Source organism: Rhineura floridana, chromosome 16, assembly GCF_030035675.1.
Source record: "Rhineura floridana isolate rRhiFlo1 chromosome 16, rRhiFlo1.hap2, whole genome shotgun sequence".
Lineage (NCBI taxonomy): Eukaryota > Metazoa > Chordata > Lepidosauria > Squamata > Rhineuridae > Rhineura > Rhineura floridana.
Window position 1 is genome coordinate 34447474 of NC_084495.1, and position 24921 is coordinate 34472394.

The 24921-nt window shown below is 44.4% G+C and overlaps 1 protein-coding gene across 1 annotated transcript; it reads right to left on the reverse strand.

Moving 5' to 3' along the window:
* Window positions 1-3876: 3876 nt before the first annotated feature.
* On the reverse strand, window positions 3877-21331 carry CD40LG (CD40 ligand). The gene is made up of 5 exons (XM_061598102.1): window positions 21166-21331; window positions 12546-12695; window positions 9775-9808; window positions 8906-8962; window positions 3877-7103 (listed from the first exon to the last, which is right to left on the reverse strand). The coding sequence occupies exons 1-5, from the start codon at window positions 21319-21321 to the stop codon at window positions 6733-6735; spliced, it is 768 nt and encodes a 255-aa protein (XP_061454086.1). The 5' UTR covers window positions 21322-21331; the 3' UTR covers window positions 3877-6732.
* Window positions 21332-24921: the final 3590 nt, after the last annotated feature.

Here is a 24921-nt window from a genome sequence, read left to right on the forward strand (position 1 = left end):
TAGTGGCCTTTCTATGGATGTGAATATGCAATAGGCATCCCAGCATGTGGGATTTAATTCTTATGGGTTCCTGATCTGCAGTCACAGTCCTGAGCTCGCTGAGAGTTTGCACAGAGTCTGCTTTTGAGCTGGGAAGGGTTAGGGGCCCAGCAGTGAGCTGAACTCGCCCCCATTAAGCAAGTGTGTGTGAGTGTGTGCCCTTTCGGTTTTTACTAGAGCTTCAACAGATTAGTTAGATTAATCAATTATAAAAACCATTTGGTCGAGTTAGGAAGGTGATCCCGACCAATCATTACTGGTTGTATCCCACATGAGTCATACTCAGAGGAGACCCACTGAAACTGATAAACCTTACTAACGTAGCTCCATTACTTTAAATGGGATCACATCCACACCATACGTTTAAAGTACATTTAATGCAATTTAAAGCACATGGCTCCCCTCCAAAGAATCCTGGGAACTGTAGTTTCCCTCCTCACAGAGCAACAATTCCCAGCACCCTTAAACTACAGATCCCAGGATTCTTTGGAAGAAAGCCATGTGTTTTAAATGTATGGTATGGATAAGCCCTAAATCTGAGCAAACCTTGGTTGGATAGAACTCCAAACTCTCTAAAAACAATGCTTTGTTGTTTCTGATGCAAGTGCTTGTTACAAAAATTAAGTGGCAAGGGCCACCTTGGAAGAAGCCTTCCTTCCCATGTGTCAGAGAGATGTGGGAGGGGGCTGCATCTTCTAAGGCAGTGCCTGTTGCAGTATGCATAAGCATCATCACTCAGCACCAGTAAATGCTTGTGCCAGCTTAGAAGAGGCATTCCTCTCTCTCTCTCTCTCTCTCTCTTTGAATATGCTGTGTGCCTAGTGCCCAGAAGAGACTTTAAAAGAAAAGAGAAGGTATTCTGTTGTTTCAAATAGGAGGTGCTGGGGATTGAACTTGGAACCTTCTGCATGCAAAGCAGATGATCTACCACTGAGCCAGGGCCGTTACATAGGAAGATACTTCATATCACATTAGACCTGTTGATATTGTCTCTGACTGGCAGCAGCTCACCAAGGTTTCAGGGCTGAAGTGTTTTCCAGCCCTATCTGCTAGGGATTGAACCTGAGACTTTCTGCATGCAAAGCAGAAGCATTTGCCACTGAGCTACACCCCTTCCCCCACGCAGTGTAATGAAGACGGGCATAATAGGGAAATGGCGCTCATAGCAAATCCTCACGCTGCAGCATGAGAGCCAGTCACTCTTCTTGTCTCTCAACTGAAATGGAAGACGTGCATTCCTGCAAATCAAGCTCAGCCTGTCACCTTCTGCCTCTCCTGTCCATGTGTCAGGCACGCTGACAGCTTTTTTTTTTTTAGCATTGCATGAATATTTGCGTGTCAGTCCTCTCATTTTGTCGCTGTATAAAGAAACTTTTTTAAAAGAGCAAAACTGTTCTAGGGATTGGAGGCAGTGGAGTTTCTTGATGATGATGTCACAGATGCTGACCAATCAGCGTTGTACATTGCTGTCTTCTGAGGCAAACGCGGCAGCACCTGGCCCCAAAACTCAGCCCTGGGGAGGAAGAGGTACATACACAGCGAAGATACTTCCCGAGTGTCCTAGCCGCTCCAAAAACATTTCAGCCATTGTTAACTTGGAAAGATGCTTGAAGTAGGAATCCTGCATTGAGCAGAGGGTTGGACGCAATGGCCTTATAGGCCCACTTCAACTCTACTATTCTGTGATATAGCCCCTTTTCCATCACCTTGGAGCAGAATTGCCAAGGAGCTGGATAAAAGCTTGCTTCACAATTCCCAAATGGTGTGCCGGAGCATGCATTAACGCCGCCTTTGCTAGCTTGGCACCTTCCCGATGTTTTGGACTACACCTCCCATCAGCCCCAGCAAGCACAGGCTAGCGAAGGCTGCATTAGTGCATTCACCACTCTGCCCGTTTGAGTGGGGAGGCCCCACCGCATTGGCAGAGTCATCATCCTGAAGGGAGGGTATAAGGAAGCACCAGGATTCTTTGCTGCAACTCGCACTGCAGCTGACTTACCTGGGACAACATCAGAACCGTCCCCATCAGCCAGAAAGCACAGGGCAAGCCAAGGCCGGAATTCAAGAAGGCTATTTTTACTAGGCTATCCTGCTGTCACGATAGAGTGGCCGTGTCTCCTACTTCAAAGACGCCAGTTTGAAGACGCCCTCTGTTCTGAAGGCCTCTCAGAGGCCAGTCCTCTGTTTTGGAGGCTTCCGCCGCTTACAGGAATGTCAGGTCCAAGTCCAGTTTAAAGGTGAAGAACCAAAAGAAGGGAGGCCTTTGAAGTTGCCTGTTTTCAAGCCACGAAATGTTGGGATTTGGATGATATGTTTTTGGTTGGGACACACTAGGATGCTTGACAGGAGGCCACGTGCCCGGCTTTGACAGAGCACAGGCCAACATCCTTTCCCCCGTTATATGAAAGGCTGTCGTGTCCAAGTCTGGTTTAAAGATAAAGAATCTCAAGAAAGGAGAACTGGGGTGTGTGTCGAAGTTTCTCAGCAACAATTGGCACCTGGTTAACAGCCGGAGCAGCAGGCACAAAGGTCACCTGGTCACAGTCTTTCCCATTATGGCGAGATGCATTTATAAATTTGTTTCATCTCTAAACATAATTTAGAACATGCAAAAGTGGATACCCTTAGTCACACAGCGAGGAAGTGCCCTGTCTGTTGTTTTGGGAACTGATTAAGAAAAAATGTGTGTGTGTTATATTTTTTCTGAGTACAATTGTGCTCCAGGTCTGAATGGAGGATAGTTGCCTTAGCCTAAGTCAGACCAGCAGGTTGGTCTGTGCCAACCTTTCCCAGCCTAAAGCCCTCCAGATATTTTTGACAACAGTTCACATCAGGACTGATGGAAGTTGTGGTCCTAAACAGCTGGAGGGTGGGCAGTGGCTCTCGAAGGTGTCAGTCAAGATTTTGCCAGCCCTGCATACTTCAGATCTACTTAAGAAAAAAACAACAAATGGCGATGCCAAGAGTTGGATTTGGGGCCTCTTGCATGCAAAGCACTGTTGGGCTGCACCCCCTTCTGCGGATCCAGCAAAAACACTGTGACCCCACCCCTACCCCCAGGTATTACATTTTGGGGAAATGCTGGTACTGCTACTCAAATTCAGCATTCGCTTGCACTGTATGCCCCAGATGTTAATAAAGTGTGTGTATGTGTGTGTTTTAAGGAAAATTAAGCCTCCGGCTGCAATCCTAAACACACTTCCTCAAGAGGAAGTCCCATTGAACTGAAAGGGGCTTACTTCTGAATAAACATCCACAGGATTGCGCTGTAAAAACAAGTGATATGCAGCTATCCTAAAGGAACAGAAGCCATGTGTGAATCTGACTGCAGTGTTCTCATATTCTTTGTTTACAGCTCTTTGTAAATAGGTTCCTATTGCATCCCACGCATTAACCCTTTGCTTCCGTTTCCCTCCTGTCATACATGTGTTTATTTGCTGTTCACAGTGACTAATACAAGTCAAACTTTATCGAACCTGTTTTTATTTTGAGCAGTTTTTTAAACTCTAGTTTTCAACCAAAATTTTTTTTAAAAAAAGGATTTTGAAGAGAAAACTAAAGCGTGTGTGTATGCTTGGTGGGTTTTTTTACTTGTGGCATATCTTCCCAGCTCTTTTTAAAGTTTTTTTTAAATTGTTTAAATAAAAACCTGGAATTCATTGAGAAACATTCACAATAATGCTGAGCTGAAAATGAAAATAAACTTTTTTTAAAAAAGCAGATCATGGCTGAAATCCTCTATACCCATTTATGTAGGAGATAGGCACATTAAATTAAGTGGCACTTCTGAGTAGATGTGTAGGATTGCACTGTAAATGAAGAGGTTACATCAGCAGAGAAACTTACTTTATTTAGACAATCTTCAAGTTCTTTAACAAGCATGACAAGATCTTAGAAGAGAAGAGCGCAACATACCATTTTTTGGAGGTCACCTCCAACACAAAATCACTGAGCTACGTTTATATGTGTTATCCCTGCCTTTAAGGCAGATTACGTAAAATAGCAAAATAAAATCAGATTTTTTTAGGGTGAAATCCTTTGGTTCCTGGGAGGGCATCTCAGGGGGGCCATAGGATATATAAAATCTTCCTTTCCAGAGACTGAGGACTTATCCACACTATACATTTAAAGCAGTTTGATACCACTAGATCTGTTGGGGTTTCCCCCAAAGAATCCCGGGAACTATAGTTTATTAAGGGCACTGAGAACTGTTAGGAGACCCTGATTGTTGTCCTCACAGAACTACAGTTCCCAGAGTTCCCTGGGAAGAAGGATTGATCATTCAACCACTTTAAATCTCCGGTGTGGAGGTGCCCAGTGTTAGAGCTCTGACAATAGAGAAAGAGATCCAGCACTGAAGGAGTGGGACACCGTTTTAAGCAAGAGGGCCGCATTCCTTAGTGGGCAAACTTCCAGGGGCCACATGCCAGTGATGGATGGGGCAATAGCTGTGACTCAGTAGGCTGCAGTCCATCCTCACAGAAATCAGAGGTCACGACACGTGCATTCAGGCAAGCTGGATGGTTACAGTTCAAGGCAAGGCTTTCCAGCTGGGGGGTAGATGGAGGGGGATGTGGAACAGGGGTGTGGAGGGGTGTGGCCTAGGGAGAAGGCATGACCTCTGGAGAGTCCTAAGGACTAAAGAGAGAATGGCCTGGAGGGTTGCATTTGGCCCTGAGGCTCTCCAGCCCTGCAATATCTGATCATCCCACACACCCCTGCTACCAACACCATGAAACAATTGATGTTGAAATCCAGATGGCCTAATCCAACTAGTGGAGGAACCCAAACTGTGCTGGTCTCATCACACACACATGCACACCCCCAAACCAGACAGCGATTCAGGAGCTGGTCTAAATCTTTCCCATGGAAATGGGAGCAAAACTGTTTAACTGGGGGAGGGGGGGTGTCAACCTCTCCCCTGCCCTGCCAGTGAGAGGCTGGGTTTCCAGCACCAGCTTTTGAAAGCCTCTATCAAAAACCAACAAGCCAGTAAGGCATAGCAGAGAAGACACCAATAGGTAGTGGTTTGTACACTGATTGCACGTGTGCCTCTCCTAAATAGGTTTTGCAGGGTTTTGAAAACCTGCCAAGCCTATTTTACCATAGGCGACAATGAGACAAAAGAAATATCTGAATGCTCCATGGGAAGTGAGCCCTCTTTCAAAACACTTTCAGTTCTCTTAGACTATTGTCTGTCTCCAACTTAACTTGCAAAGAAGGGCCTGCACTGATTTCAGCAAGGCCTCCCACAATACAAATGTTTTGGAAAGTCGCTATAAAAAGACTGATAATTAAATACACCCATGCATTTGTGACTTGGGGGAGATGTTGATATGTAGCGGCAAATCTGTCAGTTTCAGTTTCTCATTTTTTTCAATTCACACATTTTTGCACCTTTTTTTTTAAAGTCCTCATGAAAATTCATCAGCATTTAGTATGACTTTCTCATACGCATTTTTGTATGCAATTGTTGCCTAATAACACATTTTTGCAAAGCAATTTTCCCTAATGTAATGTCTTCTGTTTTCACTAATATATGCATTTTAATGCCCATTTTACCCTAATATATGCATTTTTGTAGATATTACTTGGCTGGAGAACTGCATTGCAAAATTCAGAGAAGTGTGAATTTCAAAGGACGGCTGTGTTTGGTCTTCGTATTGTTTTGGAAAGTGCAAATTGGGTAGGTTCACCGTTAAATGCAAACTGAATCAAATCCGCCCCCGCCCCCAAGCTGTAGAAGATCGCCCTCAAGTATTTCTTGAGCTTCCCCCAAAGGATCTGATCCAGCTTTAACTGCACTTTGTTGCTTCCCAGTTGTGGCTTTAGATAGTGTGATGCACATAGTGAGATAGTTATATTCAGATGTACACATGAAGTTCGAGCTGGGCTGGGTGAACATGCTGATCTGCAGCCACATCTGCACACGCATACCTCCTTTGTTGAATCAGAGCACTTGTACACAACATGGTGCTTCCTGTCTTGGAAAATAATGCTGCGTAACTGCATCCGACAACTGAACTACGTATTTAAGGTTGTGATGTTAAAGGTGACTTGGAAAATTGCTGCCTTTGCAGTGGCAGCTTCTAAAACAAGCTCAAAAGACACAGCTTGGTCTCTCCCTAAAGAAGAAATTAGTTTTTCTGTACATGATGACATTGTATTCTTACGAAGGTGCCTTATCCCCAGTGAGACTATCTAGCTCAGTATTGTCTACTCTGACTGGCAGCAGCTCTCCAGAGTTTCAGGTAGGGGGTCTTTCCCAGGCCTACTTCAAGACGCTAGGGGTTGAAGATGGGACCTTCTGCAAGCAAAGCAAGTGCTCTAGCTGTGATTAATCCTCTCCTAGGTATGTGCATCATGTCTGTGAAATACGAGTTGCATTTTGATTTGTAACTGTTTCTGCATGTGGCTAATAGCACTGGGACTAGAAGCAATACGGAAAGCAGTCCTAAAACTCATTGCGCCAGCGCAACTGTGCTTAGGACAAGGCATATCAACAGCTCGTCTGGTGCTGACATCAGTATTGCGCCTGTTGAAGCGTTACATTTTGCTTCTGAGTCGCACTCTTATTAATAAATAAAATAAAATATACAGGGTGTAGGGAAATATAACAAAAGACAAAGTGGGTTATAAATATTACTGGGGCATCCTGCTTTGTTCAACAAAGCTCAAGCACCACAGCCTTTTCTAGGATAGCTCAAACATGCCGAAATATGTATTTCCGTGGTCATAATTCACTCTTGAGGAGTCCGTCACGTTGACAAAGATGACGTGACCTTCCTGAAGCTCAGCAGCTCTCCCAAGGTGGATGGACTGCAGGCCGCAGAGGTCGTCAGACGGGCCGTGGGTTCCCACTCCTTTCAACAGCAGACGATCTGATTCTGATGGCAGGTGCAGATACACGTAGAGGCTGAAGGGCACGTGCAGTTCCGGTTTGGCACAAAAGGCAACCTGGGAGTAAATATAGTATCGCCCTCCTTTGGCAACTTTGAGTTTCCCATCTTGATATGAAAACACGTCATCCATCGGGGCATATACCGCCTTATTCCACTGCAAAACTGCAGGAGAAGAATAAGACAGGCTGTGCTTATTTCAGAGGCATTTCTATTATCTCTGCTGAATGAGATGCAGCTCAGCATTTCACCTCACCTTTTGCTGAGCATCATCATAATATCCTCCATTTCCAGACAGAGATGTCTGCCCCTGCATTGTGGCCTAACACAACAGGTAGCTAACAGGCTTGTCATCCAATTAAGGAAATCTTGCAGGACAAACTTGGGCATGATGAAAATCCCAACTATATTCAATGGGACTTGCTCCTAGGAAAGCTGTATGGAATTGCAGGCTTAGGCTGCACATACCCCATACCTTTCAAGCACATTCAAAGCACATCTTCCTCTCAAAGAATCCTGGGAACTGTAGTTTGCTTATGCCAGACCTACAATTCCCAGCACCCTTAACAAACTACAGTTCCCAAGATTCTTTGGAGTGGGATGGAACTGTGCTTTGAATGTTGTTTAAAGGTATAGTGTGTTCACAAACTCAGTCAATTGCAGTGCTGTAATTGATTAGACCTGCAATCCTATGCATGTTTACTCAGAGGTAGGTCCCACTGTGTTTAATAGGGTTTACTTACATCTGTCAACATCTGGAGGGCCACAGGTTCCCCATCCCTGATTTAATCTATCAATCACATTTAGATATTGGTAACAGAAGTAACAGTTCTGAAAGTAGAAACTTGCATTTTTTGTTTTTTGTTTATAATGCACATGTGTGACATTTGGAGGAGTGTGAAATCCAGTGGATAGTTAAGTTCTGATCTCATTTAGTCTGAGAGGTGCAGACCAGGTCATTTTGTGCAAGACTTCACAAAGATTGAATTCCTCAATGGAGGAGCCATGGAAATCCCCTCTGGATGGGAGTTCCACAGTTCCTGCACTGTCTCTTGAGAAGGCCTTGTCTCATATAGTGTGGGGCATGATGGCAACACCAACAATACCCAGTGTTCAGTAGAAGACACAGTGGAGGCTGGTCTATTAGGGCGAATGGAGCACTGCCCTACCAACCTCAGTCCACCCTCAGCCAGTTCCCACCTGCCTTCTTACCAATCAGGACAGCTCTGCTTGTCATTGGCCTTGGCTTCACCTACTCATGGTCTCTTTGCTTCCCCCCCCCACCAGGGGTGTAGTCATCCAGAGTCTCAGGGGGTCCTAGACCCCTTACGTTTTTGGAAGCAGGGTCCCAGCAGGGTCCCAATGCCTTCAGCATCCTATGAGCCAAGCAGTATGAGAGTGTTAGCCACTGAGAAGAGTCTTCTAACATGCTTCCTTATCCTTTCCTGCTGATTGGAGCCAATCGGAGTGAAAGGAGGTGAGTCAGCCACTGAGAAGACTCTTTTCAGTAGCTAACACTCTCCTCTTTCATGCTTATTATCTCCTAGGGACGTCTGTTGTTGTGGGAGAAGGCATTAACAAGGATCTCATTCTCAACCCAGCAGCAAAAAAAAGAGGGAGGGGTGTGTCTGTGTCTATCATGAAGGGACCCTGCACTTCTGAATTTGCCACTACACTACTGCCTACCAGGCCCTGAGCAAATGGCTTCTGAACACGGAGGGCCTCTACAGTTGCTTGTTGTCTCACTGAATTCCCAAATGGAACTAATTTCACGAGTTCAGTGGACAGGATCTGACCCAAATTCCTCATTAACTATTTCCCCCATATTCTATTTCTTACAGGAACAAAAAAAGAAAAGAAAGCATAACGGAAAATGTTGATCACTTTGCTGTTTCTTTCCACTCATAACCACACATCCTTCTCCACATGTGTGCAAGTGATAGATTCCCACAGCCCTCAGTCCTCACCTCTCTTGCTGTCCTTTAAGCCTGCTAGGTGAATGCTTGCCGCTTGCCTCTTGTCACCTGGAATTGAAAAGAAAACAGCCTTTGTCCATGTGCAGCTAGTCTCAGGACCATACCAGATTTGGAACCTAGAAAGCTACTTTATATTGAGTCAGGTCATTGGTCCATCTAGCTCAATATTTTCTACACTGACTGACAGCAGCTCTCCAGGGCTTCAGACAGGGAGTTTCTGCCAGCCCTATCTATGGAGATGCCAGGGACTGAGCCTTCTGCATGCAAATCAGATGCTGGACTGAGCCATGGCCCCTGCTCTATATTCAGCCACCATCAACGGCCTTAGGTTAGAAGTTCTACCCACTGAGCTACAGCCCTTCTCTAAATTATGGGATTTGGGGTGCCATCTAGGGATAGACAAATGTGTCATTTCTGTTTCTCTCAATTTCTTTTTCCCCAGTCTTAAATTCAGTTCCCCTCAAATTCAGTTATGACAGCAATAAAGCAAACGCTACAGAAACCGCCACCAGTCTCCTGCGAAGAAGTGGGGAGTGTCCAACATGAAGGGGATTGAACCTGGGACCACAGCAAGGAATGTGCAATAAAATAAGAGTGGCGAGATTTTCTAAGGACCAGATTCGGTACGATGACTCAGTCTCCATCCTCACCATTTGGCCTTGTTGTGTAACCCACCCACAGCACATCAAAGAGCCTACATCTCCTTATCTGAGCAACTTATTCCAACCTCCTTCTATAAATTGCTGCTTTTTGAAACATTATTCTATGCCCTCAAATTATTCCTCTTCCCTTTTGGCACTGGAAATTTCAAGAGGGGTCATCCCCACCCCAGCCCTTCCTTCCAAGGGTCCACTGCATACCTGTTTGCTTGGCAGGAAGACTTTCCAGTGGGACCTAAAGCAATTTGAGGAAAGGGGAGGGGAATTAATATTAAAACCATGGTAGCATCTGTGCAAGACAATATAACACTTCCCCAGTGGTCAAAACGCAGGAGCAGGCAGCCAGCATTTCATCTCTGTGGGGAACCCAATACTATACCCCTTCACATCTCATCAAGAAGCCATTCCAAATAGGCTTTTTTTAAAAAAAAATTGTTATAAGTGGCGATGCAAAAATGAGCTGTCTTATATCTGGACCAGCCTTCCCTAAGCTGGAGCTGATGGGAGTTGTTGTCCAAAGTATCTGGAGAACACTGGATGGTTGAAGGCTGATCTAGATACTTTCATGTAACTCCCTTTTGAAATATAGCCCCTTCCTATCTAGCTCCGTGCTGAAAAGTCTGGGGTCCATGCTTTGGTCTTCCTCTCTCTTCACTTTGCCTGCTGCTGCCACCTTCACCTCTCTGGTTGCCCATGGCTTCACCTTGGTCTCCTCACCTCTGCCCAGCATCCTGATGCCCAGATCACACTCCGTTGCTCTGGCCATGTGACATCCCTCCTTAAATCCTTGCCCAGCTCCCTTGACCCAGGAAATCATCTTTTCTCTCCAGACAAAGTAGCAGCAGTTGGTGGCTCCATGTCAGTGGGGCAGTAGAATCCACTCCAAGTTTTAGTCTAAACTTTTGAGGATGTGTCCATGGTGCTGAAGTGGCAGCCAATAGCTTCATGTCATTGGGGCAGTGGAATCCACTCTGGGTTTTAGTCCAAACTTTTAAGGAGCTGTCCCAAGGTGCCTTCCATGGCCTTGCTTCCCTGCCCCCTTATCCCTCAGTTTCCTTCATTTGCTCAGCTGCATCATCCTCAGTTGCCCTAAGGATTCTGCTTTCCCTTTTTCTCATTGGAGGTAAAAACCCTTTCACCTTACAAAGGGTTTTTTGTGTGCCAGTCACTGCTTACTAATCAGGATTTTTTAAAAAGGGTTTTGCTCTTCTTAACTTTGCATGGTTAAAGTGCCGGGACAGGAAAAGCTGCATTCAGCAACAAGTACAGGAATGACTTGTCATCGAGAAGTAAAATGAGGGTGCGAAAACGCAAAGGGCATCTTCTAAGAAGCAGCAGGATGAAAGAGTGCTCGGTCTTACCACTCCTAAAAGCTAATTTTAGAGTTGCCAACTTTCTTTATCAGGCAGGGCTCCTGTGCATTTACAGATGCCTGACTGGCACACATTTTGCAAAGAGAGCTTTTATTTATTATTTGTTTATTTTAAAGCATTTCTAAACTGCTTCGTTTTTTAAAAATCTCTAAGCGGTATATAAAAATAACATAAAAACAATAAAACAGCACAACAAAAAGGGAAACGGTTAAAAAACAGGAATTCAGAAATAACAGACTCCGATCTTACGGATCTGGGTGAACCCTGGGCAGCAAGGAGATGCCTTCAGAAGATGTCTGCTGCAGCAGCTAAAGCCAGATCCACACCAGACATTTATTCCACTTGGCTTCCACCAAAGAATCCTGGGAAGTGTTGTTTGTGAAGGGTGCTGAGAGTTGTTAGGAGACTATTATTCTCCTCACAGAGCTCCAATTCCCAGGATTCTCTGGGAGGAAGGGCTGACTGTTAAACCACGCTAGCCCTTCACAAACTATACTTCCCAGGATTCTTTGAGGGAAGCCATGACTGTTTAAAAGTGAAATAAATGCCTGGTATGGATGTAGCCAGTGCTTCACACAGATGATGCTTTCTCCATCACTTCCTCATCTCCATGCCAGGAAAGCAGTGTAATCCTATATTTGCCTACGCAAAAGTAGGCACAGCTGTGTTCAACAAGACCTGCTCCCAGGTAAGTGTGCATAGGACCAGGCCCTACATTTCTGCACATCAGACTGCACAGGAACTATTATTCTGTCATCACTGGCTAGGACATTGCTAGGTAGTTAAAAGACTCGGTACTTAACACATTTACAGGCCTATGACACAATATTTGCATGTGCTAATTTATATGTATAGCTCTGTCTAGAAAATTAAGAGGGTGGGTGGCTGGGGATGGATGCCCAGCTGCCTCTCAGCCAAGGTTTTTGTGTTTTTTTAAGTGTTTAAAAAACATGGGGAAGGGGATCTGGAGCTCACTGCAAAAGACCCAGCACTTGGGCTTCCAGAGGGCAAGCAGTGGGTGCAGATTAGACTTATCTGCACCCACTGCTTGCCCTCTGGAAGCCCAAGTGCTAGGTCTTTTGCAGTGAGCTGCAGAGGCCCAACTTGAGGCCTAACTTACCCAAAGCGTTGCATTGCCCCACGCAGCCTTGCTTAATCTTTTGGCCATTGTAGAGAGCAGCAGCAGTGGGCAGCCTCAGGTCCAGGCGCCAAGAGTGGCCCTCCAGACCTCTCTGTCTGGCTCTCGGAACTCTCCCCAGGCTACACCCCTCACTGGTCCTACTTTGCACACCAAGTGTTTTTGCTTGGTTGGAATGTGCCCTTGAACTCTGACCGTGCCTCTTGCTGAGCTGGATAAAGGGCAGAGGAGGAAGCGTTAAGTGTGTGTAGAAACTAGCTTACTGTGCAAAGGTAAACATTCCTTTTATTGCTCTGCCCATTTTTGCCTCCGGCCCCGCCCACCTCTGGCTGGCCAGGTTCCCCCTGAATGTGCTTTAAACGGATGTCAACTGAGAGATAGGGAGGGTCAATCTCATTTTGCGGATCTCGCTGCCTGTAAATAAACCAGCCAACCAAATCCTGGATAGGTTTTAGTTTTACCTTGTTTGTTTGAACCTGTAGTAGATCCTGAAAGCTGCCTAAAATCTTTGCACAGTCCAGTAGGGTTGCATCGGCATCTTGTGGCTTCCGACACTTCTGTAATCTTCTGAGGAACACAAAATCGTCCTGTAAGGTGATCTCATCTCCAAGCTGGCAAATGGAATAATCAGGAAAAGTCAGTAAGCCATCAACCATCGGAAACAGGGCTGTCACCTTTAATCATTTGATAGGTTAGATGAAGCCATTAAAACTCATTTTATCATACAAGCCTATATATGTCTATCCACCCCCACTGAATTCAACTCACTGTGGTGGGTTTGTATAGGGTTGCAGTGTGACTTGACTCACATGAGCATCCCCAGTTAACTAAGTAATACATTTTTCTAAACTGTTTATTTTAATATATATATATATATAAACGTAATTGTGATTAACCAAACAGGGGTTTTTATTATATTAACAAAACGTTTCAGCTTCTGCCTTCATCAGCTGCTAATATATACTTATAAAAATAGCAGGCACTGTCATAGAAGCAGCAGCATTCTTTGTTTGCTGGTGCACAGGAGAGAGTGCCTCTCCTAACAGTGTGATCTTACATATATCTTCTCAGAAGAAAATCCCACTGAGTTCAATGAGGCTTATTCCCAGGTAAGTAGGTATAGGATTGCAGCTGAAGATAGCACCAGCCCACAACACACATGTGCACCACCTAAATTTGCACACTAAAAAACACGAGTGGGGAACCTGTGGCTCTCCAGATGTTGGAGTCCTATAATCAATTGACCAATGGCCAAGCTAGCTGAAGCTGATGGGAGATGGGATCCAACAGTATCTGGAAGGCCACAAGTTCTCCACCCCAGTCTAAAATCCAGAAAAGTACGCCTTTTCCTCTGTTTTCTGTTTTTGTTGCATGATGCATACAAATTTAATTTGCTAGTTCCTCAATCAAAATTAATCTGAGGCCCCATCTGCATCTTACATTTAAAGCAGCACTATAGCAGAAACACACTCCATGGTTCTGTCAGTTCCAGTGCGTCTCCTCCTCTCCTGAAAACCGGGACACACAACGCTGGTGAAAGCCTTTTTACTGTAAAACCTGGGTGAATCAGCTCAAGTGCATTTTTTTAAAAATTCAGCTTCAAACAGACTTCGCAACTGATTGGCAGATCAACCCATTCCCCTCCAGGTGTGGCCAATGGAAACACTTTGCTGTAGGTGGCTAGTGTGCTTGCAGCCTTATTCCACTCTAAACAGTCATGGCTTAAAGAATCCTGGGAACTGTAGTTTGTTAAGGGTGCTGAGAGTTGTTAGGAGACCCCCATCCAGTTTAATGGCAGAACCTTCCTGCAAACTGCTTGACTCCCTCCTGCAAAATGGTGACAGTCTCTGGAGATGCCTTGTATGTTTCTTCATTCTAGGTGCAATAATCTGAAACCTGCCCAGAACCTCAGAGACTGTAATCTATGAAGTGTGCTACATCACACTCCCTCTTAAAAGGCTGACACTCAAGTGCACTTTGGCTGCCTACACATCACCATACATTTAAAATACATTTAAAGCACATCCTCCCCCAAAGAATCCTCGGAACTTAGTTTACCCTGGCAGAGCTGCAATTTCCAGAACCCTTAACAAACATCAGTGGCCAGGATTCTTGGGATGGGGGAATGTGCTTTAAATGCATGGTTTGACAATGTACACCTTTATGGTTTGTAGTCAACTAAGTCCTACTCAGAGTAGACTCATTGAAATTTACAAATCTAAATTAGTCATGTATATTAACCAGTGGGTCTACTCTAAGTAAGATTAGTATTTCACCCTGTGGTTCTAACACCAAGCCAGCTTTTTTCTACCCACCCTTCTTGCTCGCTTTTTTGTGTGATTTTGGTGAGCTCCTAACAAACGCGTTGCCCTGCTGTGGTTTCTAGAATGGCCCAGATAAAAAGAACAAGAAAGGAACACAAACTCTGGGAATAAGCAAATGTGAGATAAGAAGCAAGCAAGCAAACAAAGAATTTGAGGTGCATCTTTAAAAAATTTTTTTACCAATATTAAACATTTATTTAAATACATGCGAAGCAAGAAACTGGTCAGGCAGGTAGTTGGACCGTTCGATGGCAAAGTCGTGAAAGGCATGCTAAAGGAAGGCAAGGCGATTGCAGAGAAACTGTATGAATTATTTCCATTGTTTTTCTTCACTACGGAAGATGCAGGATAGATACTTGCATGACCCACCTCAACCAATTTCCCCCCCCAGAAAGGGTGTCAAAAGAAGTGAGGGAAACACTGTTGAGAAAGGATGACATTCAAGGGCCAGGTGGCATCTCTCCAAGAGTCCTTCACTCAAATATAAAATTGCTGATCTTCAAACAAAATATGCAACTTGCTGCTAAAATCTGCCTCTGCGTTACAGGGTTGTTACTATATTACTATGGTGCATTGCTATTAACCTTCTTCTGATAATGTTTTGTTTGTAAATCTTGTTCATTGGTAGCAAATTTAAGAAGGGCTAATTAGGTTCAAATATAAATAAGTATAGTGGTAGGGATGTAACTTTCCACATACTCCGAAGAGGTCTGAAATGGCTGTAACTATCGGGGGGGGGGAGGGGAGTCTCTGGGCCCGGGTAGAGAGCAGAAAGACAATGTCTACTCTAGGCCAGGATGGCAAGACCTGCCCATTTTGGTTCTCTCAGTTTCTCATTTTTACAGTCTTAAATTCAGTTCTCCATATTACTGCAGCAATTTTTGGAATTTTTTTTTTAAACCTCATAAAAATTCTCTAGCATTTTAATGCAAATTTCTGCTAATAAACACGTTTTTGTCAGCAGTTCAGACCAATGTACACATTTTGCAAGCAATTGCTTGTCATATATTGCATTTTTGTATGTTATCTTCACTCATATATTCATTCTTTCCTCTAACATAGGCATTTTTGCAAACATTGGTTGGACAAACTGCATTGTAAAATTTGAATAAGTACAAATTTTGACAGATGACTGCGTTGGTTCTCACATTGTTTCAGAAAGTGCAAATTTTATAGATTCGGCTTAAAATACAAACTGAATCAAATTTCTCGCCCATGTATAACTCTGGGTGGAGTGGCAGCAAAAAAGGCACATGGCATGCAAGGGGTTATCGGGACAGGGATTAAAAAACGGTCAGCCAGGCCAATGGCACATTTTTAAGGGCACATGCTCAGAGTATAATTTTATTAAACTAGGACTGGTAAACTGGGCTTTCTTTGTTTTTTGTTCTAACATATCAGGAATACAAAAGCAGTTGTAAAGCAAGTGTTAGTGTGTTTTACACAAATGAAATCTTAATTATGTGATTCACACATGGCCCTTTAAAGGGACAGGGAGCCCCTAAGATCAGTCCAAGATCAAAATTTGCCTAGCTGAATCACTGCAGCAATATATTGGGGGCCACAGATTCTCAGTCCCTGTTCTATGGTTAAAATTCAATGCACAGTTACCTTGGGAGTAAGCCCTACTGAACAAAGATGGACTCCCTTGAGGAAAATATGCATAGCATTGCTCTGTTAGACCCAGGTAACTTTTACTCTAAGGTTCCTTGGGGAGGAAGTAAGTATGAAGGTTGCTGCTTTTGCTGAGTGTTAAGGGATCGGTTTCTTGTGCATGTTTGAGAAAACCATACTGAACAACTGAGAGAAATGTAAATTTCAAAGGAGGGCTGTGTTTTTGTTACAGAAAGTATGAACGAGAAGGTTTGCCTTTAAATGTGAACTGAATCTTCCCCATCCTAATCCTGGGATCACGTGTGATAAATAAAGTGCAGTGTAGAAATCAATTTGTTGTTGTTGGTTTTATTAATTAATATTAAGTTGTTGTTAACCAATAATAATAATAATAGCAACCCAATACTTTTGCACCTTATTTCTCCCCAAATAATTTAAAACCAGTTGCATATATAATTGGAAATTAGAGGTAACCATTTTTTAAAAAATGAGAACATAAATATATAATGAGAATATCTCTCCAGTGCCCATTGCACCACGTACAGCAGGCTGGAGAGTTGTGTTTGTCTAATGGTGCAAGTAAGGGTTGCCGCCCTGGGCTCCTGCTGGGAGAAAGGGCAGGGTATAAATCAAATAATAAATATATAAATAAAATAAGTGGATTAACCCCACTCTCGAAAAATGATCGCACTGTTTCTAATAAGTCTGAATAATATTAACTCTAGTCCAAAAGTTTGGATGTTTGCATTACTGGGATCATCCTTGAACCAGCAAGGATTTGCTTTAACAGATCTATCTATCTATCTATCTATCTATCTATCTATCTATCTATCTATCTATCTATCTATCTATCTATCTATCTATCTATCTATCTGTCTGTCTGTCTGTCTGTCTGTCTGTCTGTCTGTCTGTCTGTCTGTCTAGATCAATGCAGTTCTTTCTCTGCCCTCTCTTATTTCTCCAGCTTTCCCTCAATGGTGCCATCAGAGTTGGACTTTAGGGCAGACAACCAGGGCCCCACTTAGCAGAATGGTCCAGGAAGGCCCCCAAACAGAGCAGGGCTGGCTTACCACATTCTGAAGAAAATGCGGTAAAGCCCATGCCCATCTAAAGAGGCAGCCACCCAAAAGACTTTCAAAACCAGGACCTAAACTTCCCTGAGGTGCCACTGCTTTCTCCTTCTCTTTCCAATCGATGATCAAGGTGCCAACCGCCGAGCTGCCCTTTAAGTGAACCAGCTGCTGGTCACGATTCACCTTATTGCTGTTGAAGGGCAATGTACTAGCCAATGCTTCTGCCCATGGGCACACAAGTAAACTCACAGAAGGGAACTCAGAGCTGGCTCCCTTGGGATGTCTGGACCCCCTACTGATCTGCTGAGATAAATAAGAGGCAACGCTTTCCTACTCCTCAAGAGAACTAAGATTGTTCTCCACTCACATTTGTATTGAGAAAATGACGTACCACATTACTGTTAAAGAAAAACACACAAACAAATACGTTAGTCATCTGAGGCCCTACTCTGTGTGCCCCCTCCGAGGGAGGTGCTGAGGGTAGCAACATGAGAACTGCCCTTCTCAGTGGTGGCTCCACATTTCTGGAATGCTCTCCCCAGGGAGGCACTCCTGGCACCATCCCTGCCTGTTTTTAGGCACCACGTAAAAACATGCTTATCCATCCAAGCCTTTGGATTTGGAGTGTAATTTTCGGTTTGTTTTTAGTCACGTGGGGAGGAGCTGGCTCTTGTTTTTGTGAGTGTTTTAAGATGTTTTTATGCCTGTTGAAAGTCACTTTGAGTTTTGTTGGGGTGGGAAGTAACTAATAAATGTAATAAACAAATAATAATAATTGTTCGAAAATAAGATGTGCCCTTGCTAGATCAGACACAGATCCATCTGCTAGAGCAGACCCAGATCCATCTGCTCCAGCATCCTGCATCAAACAATGGCCAACCAAATACCTTTCAGTAGCCCACAAGCAGGATGTGAAGGCAAAACCCCTTCCCCTGCTGGCACTCAGAGATATACTGCCTTGAATCATGGAGGTTCCACATCATGACTGTCAGCCAAACTATATTATGATGTAATCCTCAACTTGTACTTATGTGAGTATTTCTCTGTGTGTGTTTTAACTCTAAACAGGAGGCACAGTGGGGGCGAAGGAGGAGGAAGCACAATTGGGGCTGTGATGTGTGATTAGGGCTTTAAGACTTCCTTCCTCTGTCATATCCCTCCCCCCAGCCAGCCACCCCCACACAAAATCCCTATTTGGTTCAAATCTCCACTCAGCCATGAAGCTGACTCAGTGACCTTGGGCCAGACGCTGCCTCTCAGACTGATCTACCTCACAGGGTGGTTGTTCTGAGAATACAATGGGGAGGTGGAGAACCATGTTTGTATATCACCTTGAGCACTTTGGAGAAAAGGCGGGATATAAATGTAATAATAATATAGCAATAATAATTTGGGGGAGGATCTTTTAAAAAGTCTGCACAACAGTTCATATGATTTTTTTCCCTGTGCATTTCTCCTAATCTGTGCATTTTTGGACACCAATTTTGCCTAATATACACATTTCTGCAAATTCCCCTAATATAATATAGTTTTGCGCATTGTTTTCACTGATGTATGCATTTCTGTGCCCACACTTTTTGGCTGAAGAACTCCACCACAAACGTCAGAGCGGTGTGAATTTCGGTTGTTCAGTTCACATTGATTTGGTAATTGCAAATTAGGTAGGTTCACATCAAAATACGAAGCAAACATTTCTCCCTCATCCCTAAATACAAATGAGATACTTAGCATGGAGTGAAGTTTCTGCTTAATAGCCATCAATATGCCTCTTTATCTCCATTAATTTATCTCAACCCTTTTTTTAGCCCACCTAAAGGTAAGAACATACGAAGAGCCTGCAAGATCAGGCTGGCGGCCCATCTAGTTCAGCATCCTGTTCTCCCAGGACCCAACCAAGCAGGACCTGAGCTCAATAGCATACTGCCTCTGACAGTGGAGATGAACATGTCCACCAGGGTTAGTAGCCACCGGTAGCCTTTTCCTCCATGAATTTCTGGATGACCCCTTGAGTTCTAGTGTTATGCGAGAAGGAGAAAAACTTTTCTTCGTCCACTCTCCCCATACTATGCATAGTGTTATACATTTCTGTCAAGTCGCCTCTCACTTGCCTTTTCTCTAAACTAAAAACTCCCAAATGCTGCAACCTTTCCCTATAGGGGAGTTGCTCCACTCCCTTGATCATTTTGGTTGCCCTTTTCTGAACCTTTTCCAACTCTACAGTGTCTTTTCCGAGATGTGGTAAGGACATCACAGGTTCTTGCAGCAGCAAATCCCCCAAATTAACATCCTGGGAAGAAATCCTTCCTTTCGTTTGCCCTGAATCTCATACCAGTTGGCTTCATTGGATGACCTGCCCCTTGGCTGGGTTCCAGCATTATGAGAGACAGACAGACAGACAGACAGACAGACAGACAGAGAGGTCTCTATATCCACTTCCTCTAAATCATGCATAACTTTCAAAACTTCTATCATATTCCCCTCCCCATTTTTGTTTCCATGGGTTGTAATTAAAGTTGACCCATTGAAATTAATGGGCATGATTATATTAATGTTCATTAATTTCAGTGGATCTACTTTGAGTAGAACTGAGTTGAATGCAACCACTTCTTTTTTTCTGAAATCAAATGCCCCAACAAGCCCTTTAGTGTAGCTCAGTGGCAGCGCATCTTCTTTGCATGAAGAAGGAGCTTGATTCAGTCTCTGCATCTCTAGGTAGAACTGGGAGTGTTCTCTGAAGAGCCACTGCCAGTCATTGTAGACAATACTGAGCTATACATATAGTGATGATCTGACTCTTCCTGGGTTCTTGTAAGGAAGGTGCACCAACCCTGATCAAGTTCCCACAAAGCCCATAATCTCCAAAAGTGTGGTTTGCCTTTGAAGCACTGGAAATCCCAGCTCTGCCTGTTTAGGCAATGATGATTGCGGGGTAAGCCAATATACCACATGCTTCTGTCATGCCATTTTGAGAGCTGGAGGGGAGAAACCATTGTCCCTATCCATTGTCCCTATTTTATTTAATAATAAAATAAATAATAATAAAGAGAATGTAATGATTTATTTTATTACATTTCTATCCCAGCTTTCCTCCAAGGAGCTCAAGGTGGCGTACATAATTTACCTCCCTCTCCGATTGATCCTCATAACTATGAGGATCCTATGAGGTGGGTTAGGCTGAGGGACGGTGACTGGCCCATGGTCGCCCTGCAAGCTTCATGGCTGAGTGGGGATTTGAACCCAGGTCCTAGTCCAACACTCTAACCACTACACCATATGGGCTCTTGGGTTTCAAGAAGGAACCGTGCAGAGGCAGCCCAGATTGTTCCAAAGAGGCAATTTACAGCAGGGGTGAGGATACGATAGGTCAGGATAAAGAGGCAGATGTCTGGGTAATGATCAGCAGGTGGGCAAAGTTTTCTGGTTCCCCATTTTTTAACAACAGCAGCAACAAAATGACTCCCCAACATCACCACGCTAAATTATGCTGCTGAAATGAAGAAAGCAAGGATGGGTTTTCGTACGGAACAGCCTTCGCCAACCTGGTGCTGATGGGAGTTGTACTCCAAAATGTCCAGAGGGCACCAGGTTGGCAAAGGCTGCTGTGGAAGAACTGGGAGCTCTGTCCAGTTCTGGCTCTCAAAACAAAGGAGCTGAGCATCTGCTTGGCGTGCAGAAGGGCCCATGTTAAATCCCTGGCATCTCAAGGTAAGACTGGGAGAGACTCCCTGTCTGGAAACCTGGAGAACTCCTGCCAGTCAGTGTAGACAATACTGAGCTACATGGACCATTGGTCTCCCTTAGTGTGAAACCGTTTCCTATGTTCCTAACAAATTCCTGGGCTCAGACGTCTTTCCTTTGAAGTGTTGTGTCTTTCTACCACCTCCCATCTTCTGCCAGATGATGGATCTCAGATTTCTTGTAAAAAAGAAAGTAGATCCCACAACTTCCCAACCCTGGTTTACGGCAGTAAAAGCTGTGGCCAACTGAAGTTGCCCTCACACATGCGAAAGCTCTTCCTTCCCACTTGGTTGCTCACCATCCTTTCAGAGCAAAGGAGAAGGCAGCCTTACCTTGTCCACCTTCATGTAGAGGTACAAGCCTAAAAGCGCAGTGCCGATGAGCTGGGCAATAACAAACGCTGTGATCAAGCCCAGAAAGGCCTTCATGGTGACAGTGGAGCCAGCAGGTCTCGGGGCTGTGGATGAATAAGGCTCGCCGGAGTCCATGCCTCTGTGTCTTACAAATTCCCGCGTCTCTGAGCTGCTTGAATGCTACCTCACCACTTACTCTGCACAAGACGGAGACGAGAGAGGCAGGGTGTGCGTGCACCTGCCCACAGCTTCCTGGAGAGGAAATTCATCTTCCATTGTGTGGAGATCTGTTCGCTCTCCTCTTCCATCACAGCAGCGACAACAAAACCATTGTTTGAATTCATAGTTTGCCTTTTGCTGCCACGGCCTGTCATAAGTCATTGGTGTGTCCGTCTTCTTGCAGCCACTTTGTTCCTCTGCCCCCCTTTTTTCCTATCAGAAATGAACATTTTACCCTCTCCACCCCACTCCTCCACAGCTTCAAAGGAAGGAAAACCTACTGTGGCCTTGCCTAACCTGTTGCCCTCCAGACAAGCCCTCAAGCAGGACATAAGTGCAAAAACACTCTTCCCTCCTGCAGTTTCGAGCAGCTGGTATTCAGAGGGATACTGACTCTGACTGTGGAGGGAGAGCGTGGCCATCATGGCTAGTCGCCACTGATAGCCTTCTCCATGCCACGTTTTGAGTCCACCCTTCCTTGCCAAGGGAAAAGATGGCAGCGACTCGCTCTGGAAATCATCAGAATATTCATTTCCATTGATGAAGTGTGCAGCAGAGGCAATGATGACCGCAGTCAGAAAAGGTTGGCTTCCCCACTCCATCCAAGGATGGCTGATTAAAAAGTGAGTTAAAGATGAACTCGATTTTTCCCCCGTTGGTGTATCAAAGTGTAATACAAACAAAGAAACCATACATTTATACATATGTGTAAAATATAAATTTGATATACATATACAAATATAAACCCATTTGTAGAATCCAGCAAAAGGTCAGAGCCATCACTGAAAAGATTGAGTTGCTCTACTTTACACCAGTGCACACCACAATTATTATCAATGACCTCGGCAGGTGCTGGGCTCTCCAGCACTGGAGGCGTTCAAGAGGCAGCTGGACAGCCATCTGTCAGGGATGCTTTCAGTTGGATTCCTGCACTGAGCTCCATGGCCTTATCACCCCTTCCAGCTCTACGATTCTATGATTCTATGAACCTATCTGATCCTTTTTTTAAAGCCATCCAAGTTGGTGGCCATCACAGCCACTTGTGGAAGCGAATTTTAGAGTTTAATTATGCGGTGTGTGAAGAAGTACTTTCTTTTGTCTGCCCTGAATCATCCAACATTCAGCTTCGTGGGATGTCCACAAGTTTTAGTGTGACGAGAGAGAGAGAGAGAGAGAGAGAGAGAGACCCTTTTTCTCTTTCCATTTTCTCCAGACCATGCACAATGTTATACATTTCAATCATTCCTGTCATCTGTTACTCATCTTTTCGCTAAACAACAGAGCCCCATTCAGGGGCATCCTGTCCCTGACAGTGTTGGCAGAGCACCCCCCTCTCTGTCCTCCATCTAGACACACCAGAGGCATCATCAGAGTTCAAGGACGCATTCCTGCCACGCAAAAACACTCAGGGAGAGTTTGAACCAGGGGCAGTCAGGGGTATAATTGGGGAGGGGATGTGGTCTGGGGAGAGTGCTGAGGGCCAGATGGAGAGGTTCATAGAGCCACATTTGGCCCCCCGGCCTGAGGTTCCCCATCCTTGACATAAAGTCTGAAGGGCAGCTTCATGTACACCGACCCTTTGGAATCCCCTCCCCTTAAATATTAGACAGGCGCCATCTCTGTTATTTTTGGCACCTACTGAAGACCTTCCTCTGTCAATGAGCCTTTTAAGTAGAGACCTTATCCCAGTCTGCGTCTGTGGTGGAATTGCTTTTAAAGATGTTTTTATAAAGATGTTTTGTTTTAATAAGTTTTTAAGATGTTTTGTTTTAATTTGTGTTTAAATGTGTTTTAATATGTTTTAGAGATGTTTTGTTTTAATGTTTTAAAGTCTTTTGTTTTTAAGATGTTTCAGAGTTCTTTTAGTGTTTTGTTTGCCACCCTGGGCTCCTTCTGGGAGGAAGGGTGGGATATAAATTTATTACATGCATACATGCATATATGTATATGCATTGCAATAGTCTAATCTGAATGTCAGTGGTGCATGGATAACACAATATTTTAGATGGAGGCCGTTTTTATTTTCCAAGGGAAACCAGCAGGCCAGGGGCTATTTACAAGCCTTCTATGAACTGATGACCCTAACAAAAAAAGTGTACCCATCACTATGCCAGGTTAGTGCTCTTCTCTGCTGAGTCAAGGTTGAAAGAGTCGAAAAGGTGGGTAACCATAACCGCAGCTAATTTTTTTCCTCAAAGGAGCTGAGGTTTAACACCTTATGGTTCCTAAACCCATGATACTACATGACGCTGACTAACTAGACCTGTTCTTGTTTGCTCATGAAGACTTTCTGGTAACACTTAACAAATTATTGAAGATGCCTGAGTAAAACAAGAGCAGCTTAGCTCTTGACTCATGCTGGAAAGAAGAGCAAATTCTTATCAGCCAACAAAATCTGGAATTTCAGCAACAGAGAAAGAAAGAGGCTGGGAAAAAGAGTCAGAGAGAGTGTGTGTGCGAGAGAGAGAGAGCCATAGTTTCCAAAGTGATAACTTCTGAATCAGGATCACAGTCAAGTTCAGTCTCATGAAGGCTCAACCCCAGAATTTGTTTTTAGTACCAGGATATGTGATAGCATCAGTTGCTTCTATTGTACTAACCCTTATCATGTTCAAAACCCACAGATTTTAGGTACCGAGGCATTATATGTTTCTCATCTTTTGGGTGAGCATTTTTTAAAATGTTGACTGTTGGTAAAAGCTTTCAAAAAATGCTCAAATTGATTTCCTCCCCATATGCTGGGGATGGGGAGCCTCTGGCTTTCCAGGTGTGCTGGACTACAACTCCCATCATCCCTGACCATCCTGGCAGGGGCTGATAAGAGCTGGAGTCCAACAACCTCTGGAGTGCCACATAGTCACATTCACGAGTTTCTTCTGTCCCCTGACACTTTTTTAAACAAGTGTAGATTCTTAGATGGATTCTGCATGCCACAAATGTGCAGATCCTCATATATATATGTTATGCTTTAGGAAGTGCATAATCTCAGGGAGCTTTTATTCCAGGGGTGGGGAGTTGTTTTCAGCTCAAGGGCCACATTCCCTTCTGGGTAACTTTTCAAGGGCCACTTGCCAACTGTGGGTGGGGCCAGAGGCAAAAGTGGGTGGAGCAACAGATTGAATTACAACTTTGTACAGTAGACTAGTTTCTACACACTCTCACACACCCCTCTCTCTCCTCCAGCAAGACAAGCAGGGGGCACTATCAAAACAGGGCTGGTGTGGGACGTGGCCTAGGGAAAGTCCTGAGGACCAGATAAAGGAGCCCCAGGGGCCACATTTACCCCCAAGCCAGAGTTCCCCCATCCCATTTTAGACCCCACCACTCTGATCCAGCGTTCCACGCAGAACGAGCTGCACTCGGGCAGGGGCTCTCTCATTCACTTTAATTGCCGAGAGCAGGACAACTCAGAAATCTTTCCGGCGGACGCAAATAGGAAACTGGCAATCTGGATGCTCACTGACCTAGTTATGGGACTTTTTCTGCTGATGTGTAGATTGCTCAAGAGATACTCTT